General features: G+C 36.7%; 1 protein-coding gene across 2 annotated transcripts in view; it reads right to left on the bottom strand.

Moving 5' to 3' along the window:
• Positions 1-2,366: 2,366 nt before the first annotated feature.
• Positions 2,367-23,263, bottom strand: part of LOC134223164 (EH domain-containing protein 3) — a 65,078-nt gene continuing 44,181 nt past the window's right edge. For both annotated transcript variants that reach the window (XM_062702306.1, XM_062702315.1), the window contains 2 exons: positions 3,529-3,699; positions 2,367-3,443 (listed from right to left, as the gene is read on the bottom strand). In XM_062702306.1, coding sequence (XP_062558290.1) covers positions 3,229-3,443; positions 3,529-3,699 — 386 coding nt within the window. In that variant the 3' untranslated portion in view covers positions 2,367-3,228. The remainder of the gene's footprint in view (positions 3,444-3,528; positions 3,700-23,263) is intronic.

The raw sequence follows: 23,263 nt of genomic DNA, 5'->3' as shown, positions 1-23,263 counted from the left end.
GGCAAAACAAGTGACGTTCTGAACTTTTTTTGAATTGTCAGTAGAAATTTAGAAGAATTTCTTTCAAAAATTTAGGAGGATTTCAATAGAAATAATTGAGCAATAATTCATTATATTCTGTATTTGAACTAAAAATTCTTCTGAATTAATAATATTGTTTTGCAATCCCATGAGACATTTTTTAATTTAAAATCTGCTTCCGAATTTGTACGGTAAATTCTTCAGAATTTTCACGAGAAATTCTTTTGAATTTTGAAAAAACAAGGCAGAATGCCTTAGAAAAATCCCTCAGAAATTCTGGAGAACTTGAATTGAGAACAAGAAATTCTTCTGAATTTAGAAAAAAAAAAGACGGAATACCTTAAAAATCCCTCAGAATTTCTGTAGAATTTGAATTGTTAGGAAACTCATAAAAACTTCTCCATGGATTTTAGCAGGAAATACTTGTGGATTAACTGTGAATACATTTGAGAATATCACCTGGCATCTCTGCCATATACTCTCTACAATTCGTGTTCATAGCACCACCAAGTCATTATGAATTTGAATATTTAATGCGCGCGAGGCTTTAATGCTTGACCTTCCTATTCAATTGGAAGTAGATCGTATTACTCAATAAAAAAAAATTCGCGCATTGCAATTTTGATTTCATTATTCACAAATCGAAGTTTTCATGGTTGGTTACCACGCTTGACTTGGTTTGGCCTTTTGCGCATTGTGTACTACAACAGCAAGTATTATTTATTGGCATTCACCTTAGGGGTCTGGGTCATTTGGCATAAAGTCATTTGGCATAAGGTCATTTGGCATAAAGGCCATTTGGCATAATGGTCATTTGGCATAATTTTGAACTGTAAGAAAAGAGTGGGTCATTTGGCATAACGGACATTTGGCATAATTTCGAGCTGTGAAAGCGAAAGGGATATTTCATGTAATGTTTAGCGTAGATAAAGTAGGTCGAGGCTGTTTTCTGATAAATTTAGATTGATGGTAGACATTTTCCGGAAGAACGAAATAACAAAACGGCAGAATTACTTCCGAGAGAGGGATCACATCCATCAATTACTTATGCCGGCCACATGCCTACTTTCAAAGTAGGGATTCACCCACCATTACTTCAATCCGAGCATGCGCCGTAAGACCAGATTAAATCCACCATTGCCTTAATCCGGGTAAGCGCCTAACTTTAAAAACTCAAGCAACACACTTGTCGTAGACGAGTTACTAAAACCAATCAAGTCACATATGAGTTATTGCAACCAAATCAATCTGAATTGTGCTTTTCGGGGAAGAACATTGTCATAATCCGGGTAAGTGCCTACTTTTAAAGAAGGGATTACATCCACCATTGCCTCAATCCGGGCAAGCATCTTCTTTTATAGAAGGAATCACATCCACCATTGTCATAATCCGGGCAAGCGCCTTCTTTTAAAGAAGGAATCACATCAACCATTGTCATAATCTGGGCAAGTGCCTACTTTTAAAGAAGGGATCACATCCACCATTGCCTCAATCCTGGCAAGTGCCTTCTTTTAAAGAAGGAATCACATCCACCATTGCCTCAATCTGGGCAAGCGCCTTCTTTTAAAGAAGGAATCACATCCACCATTGTCATAATCCGGGAAAGTGCCTACTTTTAAAGAAGGGATCACATCCTCCATTGCCATAGTCCATGCAAGCGCCTACTTTTAAAGAAGGGATCGCATCCACCATGGCCTTAATCCGGGCAAGCACCTACTTTTATCCTTCATTGCCATAATCCGGCAACACGCCTTCTTTTAAAGAGGGGATTATATCCACCACTGCTCTACTCCGGGCATGCGCCTACTTTTGCATTGCATTGCAAATGCATTCTTTCCACGAGAGGACAATGTCTTTTTAATATTGTTATTGACGGGTGTTATATTTACTATTCCGGGGTGTTTCCCGCATCACTTAGTCACCATTTAACGAACGCAAAGAAAAATTATGCCAAATGTCCGTTATGCCAAAAGACCCTCACTTTTGACGTTGGTTATAAATATGCCAAATGTCCGTTATGCCAAATGACCTTTATGCCAAATGACCTTTATGCCAAATGACCTTATGCCAAATGGCGTTATGCCAAATGACTTTATGCCAAATGGCCCGCTCCCCACGTTGGATAAGCTGGCGGGCTAAAGATTCAAATTCTCACTATTTCACACGACCTGCTCAATTTTATCTTATCTTTGACTTTGGGTGGCCCTCACGACTGGAGAAAAAAATCAAAAAAGAGAAAAATAGAAGCAAAATTAAAACAAGCATGAAAGGGAACTGCTGAATAATAAACTTAAATAATAAAAGGATTGTATCAAAAAAATAAGTAAAAAACAAACTCAAAACTGTTACTATTATTGCAGCTTACTCGTTCTTTATTCGACTACCTATAAAAATATAATTCACATTGTTTTTTTATATGTTTGTTTTGTTCCGATAAACAGAAAAACCGACGATGTTTGCACAATACACAAGGTAAATATTACACTGAAACCAGCAGCAAAGACGTCGCGACAGTTTGGATCGATTCGTGCTAGAAATAAAACTCTTACAAATAAAACAAAAAAGTAATATTAACGAAACATCGATCCTTCTCCTAATTTCTATTCATGCTGCTCTGTCTATTTGCGTGTCGCCCCCACGCCTGCCACTGCTGACTCTGATTTTGCTCCTTGTTTCGTTTATAAATAAATTAGGTTGCAACGTGTTTTAATTAGATGTGATGCTCTCTTATCGTAATGTATCCGCACATTCGCTCGCACGTCGTCGCTGGTTTGATCGACGACGAGTGGACGCGACTAAATTGCACAGAGAAGTTTTCTGCTCGGAAATCAAGATTTGGAAACGGGGTAACACGCTCGTACGACCAGTTTTATGTTCGTCGTCTGTTTGTTTTTACGATATTGTGCCATTTTTGGTCTAAGATAGGTGATGAAGGTGGAAAAGAAACGCGACAAAAGTGAAACCACACTCTGCTTGACCACGCAGTTGACCGCTCTTCCATACATAGCTATCAAATACAAGGTTGGCAACAATATATGCCCATAATACGATTTGTAGGGGGTGGTTTCTAAATTGGAAAATTGGAAAAAGCGATCTATAGATGAATAGGAGAAACAGGGGAAAAACCAAAGAAGAATAGAATAGTTCTCAAAATACAATAATAAATACCGCGAGGAGAAAGAAAACTTTCGTGGCTATGGATATCATTCACTCCACAACACCGTTTCGCTTCGAGGGTGGAACCAGATGCGCTGGCAGGGCAGTCGGCAGCTCGTTGCCATCCAGTTTCACGTTGATTAAATGCATCGCCAGGGCGAACTCTTCGATATCGAGAAAACCGTCCTGGTCGTAGTCGGACAGTTTCCAGATTCTACTCAGCACATTGTTGGTCAGTTTCGACTTGATCAGCTCGGATTTAGCCGCTAAAAATATACAAACGAAGGAATGTGTTAATTGCGGGTTCGAGAGACTCAGGCACACTGTGCTCAAGAAGATGCGTTCACTTACCGGCACCGGAGATCTTTCCATTGATCGGTTTAAGCGATTCGAAGATGGGATCGGTACGCTCGCGGTCCCGATTGCAAATCCAGTCCACTTCGCCGTAGCCGGCGTCGATGCCTTCTCCCTTGCGGTAGCCGAAGGGTGACACAACATCCTCCACTCCTTCGAAGGCTCCACCTAGATTGGGACGGGAAAAAGATACAATTTGGTTAGACCACTATTTGACATAGAGTTAACAGTCACGATTGTTTTGCTATCTTAAATGTATTCACAAGGAATTATATTTCCAGGCATCGTGGTATCAATTTCCGCCATGTCCGATTGAAAAAAAAATATTTTCATTATTTCGCATCATACAAAATGAATCAAGGTTTTTGGCAATTAACTGGAAATATAAATTAACATAATGAAAAATATGAATATTCAAAATATCATTGCGCAGTTACGACCAGATTCAGTGAATCGTAGTGTTATTGAAGAATGCATTCAGTAAGGTATGTACGAACAAAAAATATGTCATGGCACAATTTCTTTAAAATCAGCACCCCATGCAACACCATACAAAAATCATACAATGCTCTGTGAAATAATTAGAGATGTGTTTAATGACTCTTTCATCAGCCGGCTGCGCTCTAATGATGCGTACCACATTTCACTAGCCGACCGAGAAGCCTTCTGTCTGCCGGTGAGTATCTACCTACAGCAAGCATATGTTTTTCACGTGCGGAAATCAAGTTGCGCCAAGTTCAATGATATCTAACTAAATACTACTGTGCAAAGTACACTCACGTGAGTGCGCGGGGCGTAAACCATCCACGTCAATGCAGCATGATGACGATTCAGTTGAACACATTGGTTGGTGGCCCAGTGCCAGCCAGCTTTTCAGCAGAGACATCGATGTTTTGTTTGCCGCAATCAAATAATAAAGTCTGTTGCTTCGCCGGTTTGTGTTGGGTGAATTGGCCCGACGCAGCAGAAATTATTAGGTCAGTCTGCTGGCTGCACCACACACAACAATTGATTCAGTATGGACTTGGACTATGCTGACAAGCCGATAGAGACAATTAAAACTTAGCATGCGATACAGATTTCATTTTTGAAGCGTTTGCAACAATCAGTACCACAGTCCAGATGAAATTGATCACTCTCAAACGATTTTGTTTACAAAAATACACGGTAATGCAGATGAAAATTTTGTTTGAGAAACTATTTATCAATTTTCATATTAGGCCGATACAAATATTTGAAAACAATGATGTCCCCTCGGATTGTTTTTGCCCGAAACTAACATTTAAATGGGACAACAACAAAAAAATCGGTAAATTTTGAGGAGTTTCAAAATATTCTATTTAATAATTTATTAGATTGAATTATTATCAAGGATTACCAAGTGAGTAATTTTCTTGTGTTGAAATCGTTTAGTTAGTCTTACTGAAAACTTGATTTCAATTTGCCCACATTTGTATAGTGATACTAGTTGTGAAGCCAAAAACATTTCGTTTAGTTTTAGAGTGAGACTACGACCACCATTCACTGTTGTTATTAAACAATCGCCCTAGCTAAAATCCGTGAAGTTTTGAGCTCCGTAAAAATATAAACCGGCCGGAATCTATGACAGAAAAATAAACAACTGAGTGTGAAAAATAAATAAAAATATATTGTGGAGAAGCGGTTTAGGAATATTCCACGAAGAGGTGCGATTGAGGATGGCTAGAAGTTTGAAATCTTCAAATCAACCGTCCCGAAAGCTCCAAACTGAGGAAGGAGTTAGATGAGCTGAAAGAAGTAATTATGATAGCAAAGGAAAACAAAGCGAAAGTAGTGGGTCAGCAATATGCAATATAATGCATATAATGTGCTGATTCGACGTGACAGTCAGAATGATTCATTCCAGTTTTATCATGTCATGGCACTAAAACGACCAAATTTGCATTTCTTAACCTTCCGGGGACTCGCATCAGTTTTACCAGTAGAACTCGCATGTTGTGCATTAGTGCATGTGCATGAATCTATAAAATTTTGAAGGTTGCCGTCTTCTACAAAGTTATTCTTGGGATCGAAACCATTATGCTGTAGATCTGTTTAGTTTGTAATCCATATGCTTGGCGGATCCGAAAACGTGGCAAAGAGCCTAACCGCAATGATCCGCGAAGGTTCATCCCTCGTGACCCAAGAGCCAATACTGGATGAGAAAGCATCGACTTCTAGTTCGAGATCGCGTTGTACTCTTGTGCGGTCCACTTTTGTCTTTGCTGAAGGAAGTTCCGAACACTACCAAAAGCTATTTTAATTTCAACAGTGCTTCTCAGCGCTATTTATTTTTATACCCATTGATCCCGTTACGATCTTATCTTGGACCCGTACCTTCGTTTTACGTTGGACCCGTTTGCGGAAGTAAAACTCCGACAAGCGGTGGTAATCCTGCAAGCACACCGTTCTTTTGTTATCAAACTGAGCACCCAGTTCGAACTGATCCATGATGAAAATGGGCAAATGGAATCTACTTCTAGCCCAGGTAATTCGATTCGTGCGAAAAAAGGAAACCAAAGGATTCCGTCAATTGTGATATCCGCTGCCGAATTTTCTGGATTTTGAAAAGAAATTTTGAGTTGACTGCCGCCTTTTGTCGGGATGCTTTGACGATCGCAAACGTCTTCTTCAGTAGTTAACTGAGAAGCGTCATACATTTTTCACTTACGACGACAAAACTGAACGCCTGTCCAAAGTCGTATTGAAAGGTCTTTCCAGTGATGATAAATCACTGGATGAAATCAAATTTGAGATTGAACAATTACTTGGATTTGCACCAGTCCACATTGGCTAAAATCTTTTTAGCGCGTTTATTTAATACTACCTTTATTATCCAATTTAGCGTAATGGTGTCTTCGAGACATTTTATCACTAAGTTAATGCTAGACCAACATTTGAAAAGGATGTAACAGCCAAAATGTATTCCTTCTGATTCCTCGTCTACATATATAGCTAAATATGTAGACAAAGAATCGGAAGGAATAAATTTTGGCTGTTACGCCGTATTCAAATGTTCAAATGTTGGTCTAGAATGCGCTTCTCTGGAGGCTTACCGATCAATTTCCCTAAAAGTTTTTATTTTTTTCCACTTCACAACATATTAGGTTTGATTCTTCATAAAAGTTGTACCAAAAGTTCTCCTGAAAAATGTTGTCGAAGACACCAAGTTCGTAATTCCGTTACTTTTAGAGATTATTTACGTTTTATGTTGACAACCCCTTTAAAATGATTTTTTTATTATATTTTTTTTCATTTTCATTCCTACATTTTTTGCATGTTCTAGAAAGTTTTGAATAATATAAAAATACGCTTTTTGGTTAAAAGTTATAACAGTTTTATTGGATTTTTTGTCACATTTGATTTAACTGCAACTTGACAACGGGCAAATTGTGGCAGTCTATCTCATACCCATAACAAAGTAAAAGAATTAAACTTTAATTTAATGCAATACTTGAACTGTAATGTTGTAAGCAAATGTAAGGAATGTATCATCAAAAGTCATTTCCTACTATGCAAAGCAGAAATCAATCGCCCTTCACAAGAAGTTAATGAACCAATGCACCATGCGTCTCCATATGCTTGTACGCTTACATATACGTCGGACATGTACAAATCATGTTGGCATAAACAGCAATAAATCTCCAAAAGTAATAAAATTACGAACTAGGTGTCTTTGACAAAGTTTTTCAGGGGAGTTTTTGCTACAACTCTCGCGAAGACATATACCTTGGATGTTGTAAAGTGGGAAAAATTAAAGTTTCATCTCACTTTTAGGAGGATGGATCATAAGGCTGAATACCTCAAAAGGAGCGCTGATCAGTATAAAATGTCTCGAAGACGCCTTAACGCTAAATCACATAATAAAGGTACTATTGAATAAACGCACTAAAACACGATTTATGCCACCATGCAGTCTAATAGTCCTCAGAGTAGGATTTCTCAAGAATTTTATTTAGTTCACTTTAACGAAAGTGAACTAAATAATATGAAAAGCTCCCAAATCCATCCCATCATAACGAAATGCATGAAGGGCAAATCCCAAGTAACATTTTAAGTTTTATAACGCTCTTGAAGACCATAATTTACTCTTCAAGAGTGTTATAAAGCCAGTATAAAACCAATATGTTACTAGGGATGTACCCCTGGGGGTACCTTCGCTGGTCCCAGGGGGTACCTGAGACAAAAATGCATAATGCCGGATATTGCATTAAACTTCAAAAAAATATGATAACATCCTTGATTTTCAATTTTAACACAGGTGTGATACAATTGCACATAATGAGCTTGTTGAATAATTCACAGTGTCTAGTTCTAAAAGGAACTACCGTCCGAAGGGGCTTGTTTTAGTACTTTGAGAGTTGCTTTTAATAACAATAGTAGATAACAAAGTAAACGTAAAGTAAAGTAAACGCGAGTTTTCTTCGAAATTAAGGCTTTGTCATCCACAGCACATTTTGGCCCATAGATGGTTATTGAAATCCATTTTTTTATTAGAAAACCGTGTAGCCGAACTGGCTATAACATTACACAGAATTCTTGAATTAATCATCAGTCTCTCAGTTCTAGAGTTTGAAAATGTCAAACTATGACAACCATCGGACCATAACTGGATTCAGAAACAATGTGAAGTGAAAAGTACCGTGAGATTACGAAATGCATACAACACCTAAATCCATCCACCTTATGAGATATCTATACATGTACCGATTTGATTCAATTTCCGGACATGATTAATAATCCGAACATTGGTATTTGAAATAACCATTAAAAAGCGAGTGTTCGGAATATGAGTCATGTTGAAGTTCAAGTCAAAATGGTAAAATAGAGAGGGATTTTCTTTGCAAAAGTAGTGCATTTTTGTGGTGACGTAAAAAAATGTGAACCCGACTCATATTAGAGGTCCTAAAGCTGGATGCAGCAGAAATATATTACGAAACATCTGCGTTACGTCGAATACAGCCTAAAATCATAGATTGGAAGTACGAAGATTGGCTGTCCCAATCCGGAGTGACTTACTGGACATTTTCAACATCATTGTTGCTGGGGAAGGTCCTGATATGGACATACATCGAGATGGAGGAGCTGATTAAGTTGTATCAAAAATCATTAAGTATAATACCTCTATCTTCCTAGGAAATCCTACAATTCAACCTCAAATACAATCTATTAATTTTCTATTATACTTTTAAAAACATTAAATATATTTTTTATGTTTCGTGTGTTTTCTGATTCCAATAACAAAACTAAATACGCGCTGGATTGAATAATCCGGAAGTTTGTTTATGGATCCATTATCCAATTGATACTGGTAGCATAAACAGGCGGACCTTATTGTAAGCAAAAGTGACCCCGGACTGGTCATGAAATAACAGGCAGACTGAAATGGATTACTGGAGCTGCAATGAAGGGTGTGTGAGGTAATTAATTGATATCTTATCCTGTTCAAATACTTGACAATAAACTTTTTGGACATTGAAGTAAAAGTAAGCTTTAATATAAAAACACAAATCAAAAATAAATTGACACCCAGTAAACGCAAAGTTTCTGGTGTCATATGTTTGCGTGTTAACCATAATTGTATCGTAGTGACTGTGCTGACTTATTTAACTACTGAAATTGTGGTTGAACATTCAAATTCGTCACTATTTAAAAAGTTGTACGACAATTTGAACATTTTTCCCATGTGAATTGTCATATAAATAAATGGATCATCAATTGACTTTTAAAACACAACCAAGTTATCTGAAACATTATTAAAATTGAATTACCCAAAATAGTTTAGAATATTTTATCCGGGAAATTTCAGTCAACTTCGAAGTTTCATCATAGAGCTTCGTGATCTTTTCATAAGCAGTTATGTCGTCAACGTACATATGTATACAATAAATGGTAAAAGACATCTATGCCGTTAAAGTATCATAATGCAATTCTACGGACGCTCCGGATAGGGCTTCCATTCTCGAATACAATTTCCCGGGAAATCAATTTTCCCGGGATTCCCGATTCCCGGGATGCACACTTTAGTTTCCCGAATTTCCCGGAAAATTATTATGTTAAAGTATTTGAAAATCCTTTTCTTATTTTGATGAGAAGGTATCAATTATATTTTTGACTAACATCTTCTCACTGTTCCCATAATGAAACTTCTATTCAAAAGCATATTTCGCTTTCAAAGTAGATTAAACCCCATATTATAAAAAAAAGTTTTTTATCTGTAGATGCTAGTATTTATTGTACGGTTCAACCCTAATGCGTGTTGAAGAGAGGCGAAGCAAAGCATAAGTTTCCATCGGCAGTTTATTTATTTATTAGGACCAATCACCGGTGGGTGTTTGTCCTTAGCCGTGCGGTAAGACGCGCGGCTACAAAGCAAGACCATGCTGAGGGTGGCTGGGTTCGATTCCCGGTGCCGGTCTAGGCAATTTTCGGATTGGAAATTGTCTCGACTTCCCCTGGGCATAAAAGTATCATCGTGTTAGCCTCATGATATACGAATGCAAAAATGGTAACTTGGCTTAGAAACCTCGCAGTTAATAACTGTGGAAGTGCTTAATGAACACTAAGCTGCGAGGCGGCTCTGTCCCAGTGTGGGGATGTAATGCCAATAAGAAGAAGAAGACCGGTGGGTGTTACGAAGTCGAAATAAAAATCTAGTGATTCATGAAATTTCTCAAAAGCAAAAACAAAGCTATTTAATCGTGCACAACGACAAATTTTCTCCAGATCACAGATATTTAGGTTGGGCAGTGACGGCTTTGGTAGGTTTATTGCCAGAGGTTTTCTAAGACTTTCAATACTTTTTGATTCAAACCCCGACTAGTGCTCCAAACAGACTCATGTTCCGACCACTTGTTTAGAGACAATTCTTCTTGTGGGTAAAACCGACACTGCGGATAAAATCGACACCACTTCAAATCTCTGATTTCAAGTGATTATCATCACACTTTAAATAAACTTTTGATTTCTTGTATTTCTAGTCATTTTGTAACTGGCGGAGACGTGTAAGAGTAATAATAAACAGACAATTAGCATTGATCAACATTGAGGAGATGATTTATGTAAAATTTTGGCATCGGTGTATAAGCTTTCTCGACAATAATTTGTTGATTTTTCAGTATTTAATCCATCTCTGATCCATAATTGAACAGTATAATGCTTTCTCCATGAAGCCCTTTTAATCTTCTACAATTCGCTCTGATAGTTTTTTCGTACAATGATCGGTTTCCAAGTTATAATATGTTGCGTCTATTAAGAAAATATACGGACGAATACCAGAATGATTGATGTTAAGAACCTTATGATATTAACAAAACAAATACTGTCAAAGCCATCTTCTCCTCCATATCAAGGAAGAATGAAAACATTATGGAAATGTAGCACATAGCGGAGCTCATCTGGACACAGCAGAACGAGAGCAGATACTGAAACTTTATCATCTGATGCTCGTGATATAGCGAACGTTTTGCAGAAAGAAGTAACGCTTTTCGAACTAAGCAGAGAAAATTCTCAGACTTTTCAACAACTCTTCAATCATTCAAGCACAATGTAGAAAATATCAATCCCCTGAGGTCGAGAGTATATTTTTATCCTAAGTTATTTTTCAAGTAATGATTTTGAGTTTCGCATAATTGTTTTGCTCGCCGGGTCCCGGGAAGTTAACATTTTATTTCCCGTTTCCCGGGAAGTTAACTCCCGGGAAATGGAACCCCTAGCTCCGGAACATCCGCTATAATGGCCAATTCAAAAGTAAGTCCACGTGTTTAGCGATTTTTTCCATACCTATCATATTCATGCGTGTAGGGTAAGACGGTATAATATGCCCCCCCTAAGGCAACTCCTTGATAACTTTTTACTTTTCAACGCAATTTATGCAAACTTTGTGTTATTTGGTAGTCCGGGAAGTCGCAAATGCATTGCCCGTGAGTAGTCATTTTGAAAAGTCGTGAAAAAATGAATTTTAAAAAGTACCTGGGCAATACGCCCCACCTCAACCAAAGACGTTTAATAGCTCTTCATTATTATTTTATCAATTCCACAATAAAAAGACTACAAATCCTTATGCGCTTGACATTAAAAAACCAACATAGGTCCATTCAAGCAGGTGTGAATTACATTTCAATATTTTCCATACAATTTGGAAGCAACTGCTGCAGGCTCGCTGCGCTTGTGTCCAGTAGGTAAGGGCATATCGTCCTGCCTACACTGGGGCGTTTTGGCCAGTGAAACATGTTTTCGAAAATCGTTACAATTTTGAAGATGGAAGCAATTTTATATTAACTTAACCACTGAGAAAAGTAATTTTGTTGCCCAATTAAGTGTCTCAGTGCAAGTTTTGCGGACAGTATGCCAGAGTCGCTCCAGAATGTTGAGCAAACAAACATAAAAAGTTACATCAAAACTGTAACTTTTTGTATTTTGCTATTATTTTCATTGTGTAATACAAAAATACTTCCACATTCACATAGTATGATGGGTATACAAATTTTTAGAGGTACCAACTGATTTTGACCCTTAATTAGTTATAGTTTTCTAGAAATCAAAGAGGGGCGTTTTGGCCAGGTGGGGCGCATTATACCGTCTTACCCTAATCAAATTCTGTCTTCAGATGGTATTCTTGAAAATTGTAGTAACCGTTGTAGTTATTAATTCCATTGAATCGCCCAAACCTTGTGGTTTTTTGTGCACTAACCTGTCACAGGCTTTCACTGCCCACAGAAACGTCTTCTAAAAAAATCTAAAACACCCTACATAATCCACTTCATGGTTCAGGAATCAATTTACTCTTGAATATATTTTGGGTGCCGTTTAGGAAAATTGAAGAATTATTTGGTTCATGATTGAATTATTTAATTCTGTGGTGATTGGTCCGAAACATATGTAGTATAATATGCCTTACCGATAGAGGAGTTTCCAAATTCAATGTTAACAAAATGCGCAACAATGTCATGTGGCAGATAGTGTACCTTCCATGAGTCGATGGTCTATGATCCGATATCAATCTTTGGAAACAAATTATCTCATACTAAAAAAAAGTCGTTTCATACAGCTTCCCAAAGATTATCTATTCCACACTCAAAACTTATTTATTTATTATTTATGCTTTGTTAAGGAGACTTTCAGCCCGAGGCTGGCTCGTCTCCGGTAAACACACTCAAAACTGTTTAGTAAGCACTAAGGCACATTAGAACTAGAAGACCAGGTAATCTGCACTCCAGAACAATTTGATGATGATACATCTATTGAAACATTGAATGTTTCACGTATTCTAAGAACAATTCAATTCAGAGCTAGAGAAGTTACGAAAAAATCGCGCGAAGTTGTGAGATGAATTTTAGTATTCCCGATTTTCCAGAGAATCATTTTGGGAGAATTTGTGGGATACAGAAGACTTTCACTATAGATTGCATTCACAATTCGCTCGAACTGGTGTCAAAAAATCAAAAATTGGTTAAAATATGAGATTTCAGAATCATGATGTAATCTTGGGTCAAAATGGACTCCAATGCTAGAGGTCGCTGGAAGTTTTTTTTTCTCAGAGAATCTTCATTTTCCAAAGTTAGGAAGAGTTAGAATTTTCTCAAACTTTCAAATTTGTTTTGTAGACTTGTGAATTATTCCAATATGGTTCGTTTCAGCGTGCATTCAAGAGTATATCAACAATACGTCATCATAGAAATATAAAGCTTCGACAAAAGTTCTAAGTATTTTTTAAAGCTTTATTTATGTGTTTTTTTAACGTTACATTAAGTTCAACACGGATGTATTTTTTTGTGAAATTTTAGATTTCTTCACGAAATTCCAAGTTTGCATTAAAATCCCTGGAATTCTTGTTTTCTTCATTTAATACTTCAGAAATCATTTCCATGATTCAATTTTCTTCTAACTTTTTTGACTTTTAAAACTACGAAAAAAATTTAAGTCCTACAGAATCCCAAAAATATGTGCAAATATCTGGTTTATGCAAACCATGAAAACACTCACAATGATGGAGATTGCATTTAAGCATTATTTTTAATAGGGGAAATGACGGCTTTGGCAGGTTTTGTTCTATTATTGTCAGGGGGGTTTTCTATAACCAATTATGCTCAAATTTGGCCTAAACATTCTTTGCATGTCAAAGAATATTGTGGCCAAATTTCATAAAACTTGGTCAACAAAAACCCCCTGACAATAATAGAACAAAAGCTGCCAAAGCTGTCATTCCCCCTAATTCTATTAGAACGTTTTCTAATCTTACAAAGATAAATGATAAGTTCCAAAGGATCCTCAAAAGCTATCAGAAACTTCCTCTTTATTGGATATAGTGTTCATTTAGAAATTTATATTTAGCAAGTATTTTGGATAGAAGAAACATCAAAGACCAGTGGCGTAGCCAGAAAATTGATCTGGGGGGGGGGGGTCTGAACATTTTTTTTACACTACAAAAAAATTCTTCTAAAAATTTCATCTCTGGGGGGAATTTTGTCCAATAAACCACCACCCCCCCTCCCCGTGGCTGCGCCACTGTCAAAGACTTATCACTTCGAATCAGTGAGTGTGTGTGTGTGTTTCCATTCTATCTCCCACTGTCCGGCAGTGCTATCACTTCAAATCAGTGAGTATCCAGAAAATGTATTAAAATTTTGTAAAGAATTTAAGAAATCTTTTCGTAATGTTCTATACCGCTTCAAAATAATAAAATTTCAAAAGTTCTGAAAGGCATCTTTATCTTGTTTCAAAATACTTCGTAACTGTTGAAAATCCTATCGTATACCCACGAAAGCCTAGAGAATGATCAGATTGTATTTATAATTCACGCTCTGAGATTTCAAATGATTTTCTCCGAACGTCAAATATGTCTCAAAACATGTTTCGATTTCATTAGCAGGTAGCTCTTATAAATTTAAGGATATCCATGAATTGTAATAATTATGACAAAGCCTTAAGACATTTATTCGACACATCCAAAGAGCTCCAAAAACTGCAAAGCAAAATTTTAGGAATGCAATGAAATACACTCATACCAGATGAGATTTATACACATCAATATATGAATATGATATGATATGGAAATGTAACCACAGCATTGTTGGAAATCAGTGGATTCTTTGCTGTTAACAACAACTCAGAGAAGAGAAAAAGAGAGAAAAAAATCTGTGCGGCACCTAATATCGACTTAGGATATAATCTTTCACCAACTAAGGCCATGGCGTCCCCTAGATTGTGACTCTAGTAACGCCTATGGCAAGAATGGGTGGGGTAAATTACACAAAAAAAAAACAAATGTCCAATATTACCGGACTAAGCGAACTAAGATCATCGCAACACACAGTTTGTTTTTGAAAACACATGTTTTTTCTTTATTTTCAAAGATATGTAGGTATAACATATATTCTACCCACTCTTGTTAAAAACAGTTTTCACATTTCTATTGAAGCCGAAATCTGATACTTTCAGATCTGAACTAGTGGCGCCATCTGGCGCTGAAAATTTCTTGTTAAGGTGAACGTTATGTTCAAAGATCGAGGCGTGTTGTGTGTTATCCCAACATATTGAACAATTCATAAAAATGTAGAAAATCATCATCTTTAACGTATATTACAGTTTTTTCTTGAAATCGAGTATTTTAAACTTCGTCTGAATGTAATATACCTTACCCACTCTTGCCTACAAAGATTTTCACATGTTAGTTATAGCAGAAAGCTAGGACTTTCAGGTACCGCCTGAACCAACTGCGCCATTTAGCGCCAGAAGTAGCTACCTGATGTAAAAGTTAACCCAAATATAATGGAGAAATTTGAATAACTTTGTTAGTTTAAGTGTAGATATGTTTGGCAATCTCGAGGTCCTACTTAGCCCAGCGGTAAGACACGCGGCTACAAAGCAAGACCATGCTGAGGGTGGCTGGCTTTAACCTCACGAAATACGAATGCAAAAATGGTAACTTGGCTCAGAAACCTCGCAGTTAATTACTGTGGAAGTGAACACTAAGCTGCGAGGCGGTGAGGGATGCAATGCCAATAAGAAGATGTTTGACAATCGTTCAATAGTTTTTTGATCAGTTTTGGGTCAAAATTAATGGAACTCCCCCTAATTGTGAAATTTCAATTTTTTTTTTAATGTCGAATTCCCGTGTGAGGGCGAAAATGTTTGCTTTGTTACTTTATCCAAGCAAGATATGTAAACTGCAACAATTGCACTGACTTCGGTCAATACGCATGAAATATGTTAAAAAGTAGAGCAGCGCCCCCCGAGTAGTTTCAGAGGCGCATGGAGCACACATCTCGTGATCAACACGACTGCGAACACTCAATTAGTGCCGTGCACAGCATTGGCACTGCTTATTCATTTTTAACAAGTGGCGCGGCAAAATTACTCAGAAGTGATGTCAAATGAATGGTCATTTTTTTGCTCATCGTGTGACAAGTATGAAATGATTCGTAACTCAATGTTAAATGATAGCACCATATATGTAGGTAGGTAGGTACATGTTGACACCTTCCGTTGCGGCGGATGTTGATTCATTCGCATGGAAGAGTCAGAACCGCTGGCAATTACCCCGCCCCGGGGTAATGTTGCGAAACCAAGATATACCATTGTTGAACGTCATACAGTTCCAGGTTTTGGTTGTTTCTTTCAGTACCTAACCCAATTATCACGTTTAATGGATTTGCAACACAACGAGCGAATGGGACAAACTTGACTCCACGTAGTGATTTCCCGTTTCCGAAGCTGAATGTTCAAGATCGTAATCAGGGTTTACACTTAGAGTAGTGGATTTTCGCTAGAGCAGCTTTACCGGCTTTGCCTATATATTGATCGCAAAGCGAACTAGTTTCAGCGATGATGCGACGAACGAATTCATTAGACAGTATGGTCATGGATCTGCAATAAAAATAGATTTTCAACGTGGATGTGTGCAATCGCCACTGCCACTGTGTAATCTTACTGGTCAATATGGAAGTTTCCTTAACACAATTAATAAAATAAACTCAACTTTTATTCAGTTGTTTTATTTTATTAGTAAAGATGTTCTCTTTTCCATACAATATTCTCCTTTTTAGGCATTTTGGATAAAGTAATATTATGAACGATCCACAGAGAAGTCTTTCGCAAAGAGTACAATCCAACAGAAGTCGACGATACAAAATTAATACGATTGTATCTCTTTCCGGCTCCCTATCTCAAAAATGTTTTAATTTATTAAAAAAAAATATTATTTCGAAAAATTTGAAAGTAAACTTCTAACTAGAATTATAAATAACAACTAATTAAAATTCAAATACACAAAATTTTAAAATTCAAATTTATCACTTATGTTTTTATTAGTGTAAGACATGCACAGTCGCTAATTGTTGCCTTCCATACATAGATTGTGAAAGAAACTTTACTTCCAACTGTCAAAGTTCATTCGGATCGTGATTATGGCGAACGCGTTTTGCATGCATGTATAGCATAAAACTTTTTCGGAGAAATTTCACATTAAAAATGTGTGACTATAATCATCGCACTTTGTTTTGGTCATCAGATCAGCTCATTTTTACTTCAGCTTATTTTCACATTAACGTTAAAAATATAATAGGGCGGGATTCTGCCAATCAACCAATTTAACGCACAAATGTATAAATATAATGTAGCGGCTTTTATTATTAACAAACCGTATCGAACATTTTTCGACTCAGTAATCGAGGATATTCTTGATCAAATAAACGCATAAATATATATGAATTTTGTTTTGTAACCTTTCTACGAGCAAAGTATTATTAGACTCGATTGGACAGTCAAAAAGCCACTTGGTGCGTTTTAGCAGAAACCTGACCAATTGAGGTAATGTCCGATTTCAGACTGCTCTCTCCTTGTGTGGAATTTCCAATCGAAAATCGTTAGCTATCGATGTTAGCGCCACGATATGTCCTGACATCGGTCGATAATATCAGAGAAGTGCCATCCATCAATCAGAACGTGGTTGATTTGTGATTCTGTCTGCAGTGGTGATCTCCAGGTGTACCGATACGGAAGGCTGTGTTGGAAGTAGGTGCGGCGAATGGCCATATTCTTGGAGGCGGCGAAATCAATAACTATATAAACCGTCATGCGGAGCTTCTTTTGATTCCAGGGGCTACTTTGGATTTTAGATTTTTTGAAAAAAATAAACGGAAAAAATACTAAATTTGTAACAGAAAGTTGCCGTTCAACTATCAACAAGACACCCGATTGGTGATAATGACAATTTTATAGTAATTTTCGTTATAATTCTTGTTTTAAAATGTCCAAAGTAGCCCCTGATTTGTCAAAAGAAGTCCCGCACGACGGTAGTATATGTGTCAGTGTTGTGAAATGTCATTTGCATTCTTTTTCATAATTTTCCCAGAACTTTTTTCAGTAGTTAGCTGTCAACTATCAAGTATGGCGAACTTATAACGCTTAAATGTGGCTACAACTTTGTCTAACAAGAAATTGCTGTAAATATGTAATCTGGGGCGTGGGAGGCAAAATGTCATTCAAATGACATTATGTCAAATGACACGTGACATTTTGGAGAGATTTCATTCTATACCCTCAGATGTTATATTTAGAGTAATGTACTTTTGGATTAAAATATAGCACTACTCAAGCGTTATTCAGGCATCTAAAATTTTGAAGTAAATTTAACCTCCGAAGAAAGTTATGAACAAATTAGTCAAATGACATGCAGATGACGTTTTACAAGCCTGGTCACTATCATAAATTTTTGCAATAGCGCCACCCTAATATAATCGATATGGGTCCACACATAAATCCAATTATTGCTTATGTTACCACACATAAAATTTATTTCTACATATATTTTATAAGTTGTTTGCGTAAAGAATGGTTGTGTGTGCGCTCATAACTTAAATCTATGGATTTTTGCCAATAAAAATGTGTGGATTTTTGGTAATGTAGTGAGTTATGCCCCTTACTAACAGTTTGAATATGTTCATAATTTCTATGAAATTTGCCCTAGTAACATTTTGGTTTTAAGAGTATTTTATAATACTCTTGAAGAGTAAATTATGGACTTCAAGAGCGTTATAAAATTTAAAATGTTACTTGGGTGTAGTTTTGGGAATTTAATTCAGTCTCTCACAACGAATGGACGTTCCTAGAGTTTCCATTTCCCGGCCATTTTCGTTGTCCCGGGATTCGGGATGAACTTGTTCGTATATCCCGGTATCCCGGGATTTTTCGATGCTTCCTTATAAAACTTATTTTTTGATTTAAAAACGATTTTATTCAATGTTCTATTTTAGAAAGGCCAGATAATACAGAGTTCAAATTGGAACTCAATCCAATTCTAATTTGAATCAATTCTTTCGAAAAAAAAACTACTTCTAATAGCAAATAATATTCACGTTTTTCTCGGAAGGTAGAGTACCCTTTTGGAATATATGATCGCTGAGTCCGGAAAGAAGGGTTCGCTGGCGGTTGAAGTCGGCTTGACTGTAGAATCGTACTGGGCCCATAACCTATTGGAGATTTGGGAACCCCCTACACAATACTTGGGTATCCTCCAACCCATGGCAGGCTACTAATTGATACTTTTTCCAAGAGCTGCAGCTCTTCCTAATGTTAATTGTTAATCACCGTTATCGCTATCGCCGATGAAGTTAATTGTGTTCGAAGTAATCGCTTGCTGCGACAAAGATGAATCAACTCAATTATTATCGGAGTTCGATTATTTAACGTAAATTATTTAGATAATTTAAGGATAATGGGGTTAATAGATTACGCGATTAAAGTTGGTATACAATTTTGACAGAAGCCGAGAATCGGACAAATTGATTGCAGCCTCTTGACCAGAGTTGATTTTGATCGAAGCGGTACACTCTAGAATTAATGCCTGACACCCTAGCTGTAGCTGCTGGAAAAAGTATCAGTCAGTAGCCCTCCATTGAGTGGTATAGTGAAATCTAATATTTATTGTATATATTTAACTATCTTCGATATTCTCATGTCTGTTCCTCTTCTACTAATTTAATAATAAGATGATATCGATTGTGCATCACAAAGAACCTTGGCTCCGTATACATGCCTGAACCTACCAAATAAACGAACTTGGAAAAAAATCATGTCTGATGGGAGGTATAAAAATATGATATGAGTTTATCACCTTAGTTGGGTTTCGCGTTCAAAACAAATAACTTTTGTAGGAAGAAAATTTACACTGTTTGCAACTGGAAATGGAACAGTATTTTTTTGATTTTCGGGATTTCAAAAATAATATCCCGGGAAGAGGGAAATCCCGAATTTTCCTAAATCCCGGGATTTTTTGTCCCGGGATGGAAACTGTCGTTCACAATTCACAAAGTGAGAATCAAAAAACAGCTTTACCCAACAGAGAAATGTGTTGTTTTATGAATTGAAACTAGACCTGTGCGCCAATTTAAAATTTATCGGCGGCAGCGTGATACATCATTTTCCGAAAGTCAGCGGCGGCGACATGGCAGCGTCACCCCAACAAACATTCACTAGTTTAACTAACATCAGTGTGATGATTCAGTTCAGCACTATGTTGAATTATGTCTGTACTATTTCTTTTCGCAACTTCTGTTCATGCTTTGTTCACACAATTTTGGAGAAGTTATACAGCTACAACATCTCCTTTTTTTAAAACAACTTTATTACCTGATTCGTTAAACCTTCAATAAACATTTTACTGAGCCTTAGTTCAGCTACATGTAAATTCTTCGAAAATAATAACGCATTGAGAGTAACATGATCAAGATCTCCATTAAACGTATTGCAATTGCTATTTTCATATTATTTTAAATTATTTTAAATTTTTCCTAAATCGGGTCTCGAACTGCTGACATTTGATCATCCACCGGTAACGTTGCCATCCGCGCCATCCTTGATTTTTAAGTTATGGCTTACTCAATGCAAAACATAAATAATCATATGGCTGAATATGAATCATAATTGGACTCTTAATCAACAAGTCAATTTGTTTTTAACAAACTGTAGGTTAAAAACTGTACAAAATTTTTATTTCAACCATTGTTCAGCCAGTGATAACTATTCAACACTGGGAAAAAATATAAGAAAATAATGTCAAAACGATAGAATAAAATTCGTCTCCAACGATGGGGTTTATTAAAATTTAATGAATTTATGTTCGACCTTTCTCGGATGCTCTGAATAACCGGTTGCGATATTATTCTGCCATCAATACCACACATGCAGCGAGTAAATAACTACACATATCGACATTTATTTACATATAAAAAAACAACTAGTATATAGGAAATCTGTAACAGATCTGCAATATGGTTGATTTTTTGATATGAATTTGTTTGTGTTCGTTTCCTTCTCAACTTTACAACAACTGCATGACTTTTCTTTATTGCACCAGCAATTTTGTTCATTATAATCTCCAACAGCTTTATTCTAGATCAGAAATTAATTATGTATCACGAAACAATTATACATTGCCCCACGAATATAAAAAGCCTGAGTATTCTTGACAATAAATCCAACAATGTCTTGAAAATAAATTATTATTTTCCTATCCAAATATCATCAATTCAAGCCATTACGATTTTCTTTCAAACGAAAAAAGCAAACTATTATCATGTTTTCTTCCACTGTGCGATAGATCCGGTAAAGGTGAAATCCAATGGTTAAGAAGGACAACGGTTAAGAAGGATGTCTAATGCTTGCTTATTAATCTACTATTCAAACTCATTTCGACCACCCTTTTAGAGCATCACATCATAGTCGAACAGAGAATTTTGAAAATCATTAGTTCAGCACATTGATGAACTTCCCCAATTTGCTAAAATGTGATAAAACAAAAACGTTAGTTCGACCTCAAATAAAGGTGGTAAATAAATAAATAGGCCAAGTCGAATATTAGTTAGATCAAATGCTGAGATGAAATCTATCTAGCGAATTATTCAGCATCCATTTTATTCAGCTATGAAGATTACAAATAAACAATAATTCGACTTAGATGCTTATTTGTAGCTTGTCGTTGTTTGTTGGGACGCCGTTGGTAATCGGCGGCGTCGGCGTGAGCTTATTACATGCATTAGAAAGTCTCTGAAATTCTTCCACACATTCCGAAAGTTGAAGAATTTTCTCCAGGAATTCCTCCGTAAGTTCCTCGAGGAATTCCTCCGGAAGCTTCTCCAGATGTTCCTCCAGGAATTCCTTCAGAAGTTCTTCCGAAAGTTCCTCCAGAAATGCCTCTCCCTGCAATCCTCCGAAATTACCTCCAGGGATTCCTCCGGAAGTGCCTCAAGAAAATCCTCAGGAAGTTCTTCAATGAATGAATCCGGAAATTCCTCCGAGAATTCCCCCGGAAGTACCTCAGAAGCTCTTCCAGGAATGCCTCTGCAAGTTTATTCAGGAGTTTATCCGGAAGCTCCTCCAGGAATTCCTCCGGAAGTTAATATATGAATGCATCAGGAAGTTACTATATTGTATAAAGTTATATTCTCCGGAAGTTTGCTCAGGAAAACCCCGGAAGTCCTGTGATTTTTTTTAAATATTTACCCACAGAATTTCTCCAGAAATTCCCTCTGGAGTTCTACCAAAAAGTCCTTCAAGTACACTTTATAAATTACCTCACGAACTCAACAGAAATTACCACGAGCTTCCTTCAGATATTTCTTCTGAATGCCTTTTGAAGTTACATAGAATTTCACTAAATTCACCTCCCGCGATTACTTCCGGAAAATTCTAGAAAAGAAAAAAAAATTGCGAAATCTAGATCTAGAAAATCCTATGCGCTTTCCTCAAGGAATTCGTCTAGAAATTAACCCGGAGAAGGATAGGAGAGAAAGTTGTTTACAAATAAAGGCTTCTGGAAATGAATTCTACGTAAATTTCCTTAGGAATTCTTCCGAAAATTCCTCCAAGAATCTCTCTGGAAATTCCTCTGGGAATCATTTAAGTATCATTAAATCATTCTCCCGGCATTTTCCACGGAAACTTCTCCAGGATTTCTCCAAGAGTTCGCCCAGAAACCCCTCCAGGATTTTTCCGGAAAATTCCCTTGAAAACTCCTCCGACATATCATGCTAGCTTAGCTTAGCTTTGATATCATTGGTTTTTGACAATGAGCCGAAAATAGAATAGAGTATTTCAGCATCAATACCTAATATTTTGCTATTTCTGTAGGTTTTCATTTTTTCTGTAATCCGCCAGGATCTTCAGAAGTTTCTGTTAGCCTAGGTGAAAGATCGTCATTGGCATCCGTATTCGTTTCTTCCACTGCTGATTAAACTTCACATCCACTGAAATCCTCTATTCAGTTTATCCATGTATCTTGTGGATTATTTATTCAAATTTAATTAAAAATATATTGACGAATTATCCATTTAACTAATTACCTGTTACCGACTAAACACTTTCAGCATTCGACTAAATGTCTTTTCGAATGAATCTCCTTACGACTAAATGTCCATTCGACCAAATGTCTATTCGACTAAATGTCCATTTGACTAAATTTCCATTAGACTAAACTGCCGTAATCTGAAAAAGTGACATATATGCCATTTTCCAAAAATGGTGTTAACGAGTACTACTCATTGAGCTCTTTAACAGAAAAATGGAAAACATGCATGTTTTAAAATGGCTGTTACGTCACTTTTCCAGATTACGGCAGTAAATGTCTCTTCAACCAATCTCGGGTACTTATTCAAAAAGACGTATGCGATTTTGTAAACAAAGATTCAAACGTCGATTTATCCAATCTGATGACACT

This window comes from Armigeres subalbatus, chromosome 1 (assembly GCF_024139115.2).
Source record: "Armigeres subalbatus isolate Guangzhou_Male chromosome 1, GZ_Asu_2, whole genome shotgun sequence".
Classification (NCBI taxonomy): Eukaryota; Metazoa; Arthropoda; class Insecta; order Diptera; family Culicidae; genus Armigeres; species Armigeres subalbatus.
The sequence above is the reverse complement of the archived record's forward strand: the minus strand, read 5'-3'. Positions and strand labels throughout refer to the sequence as shown.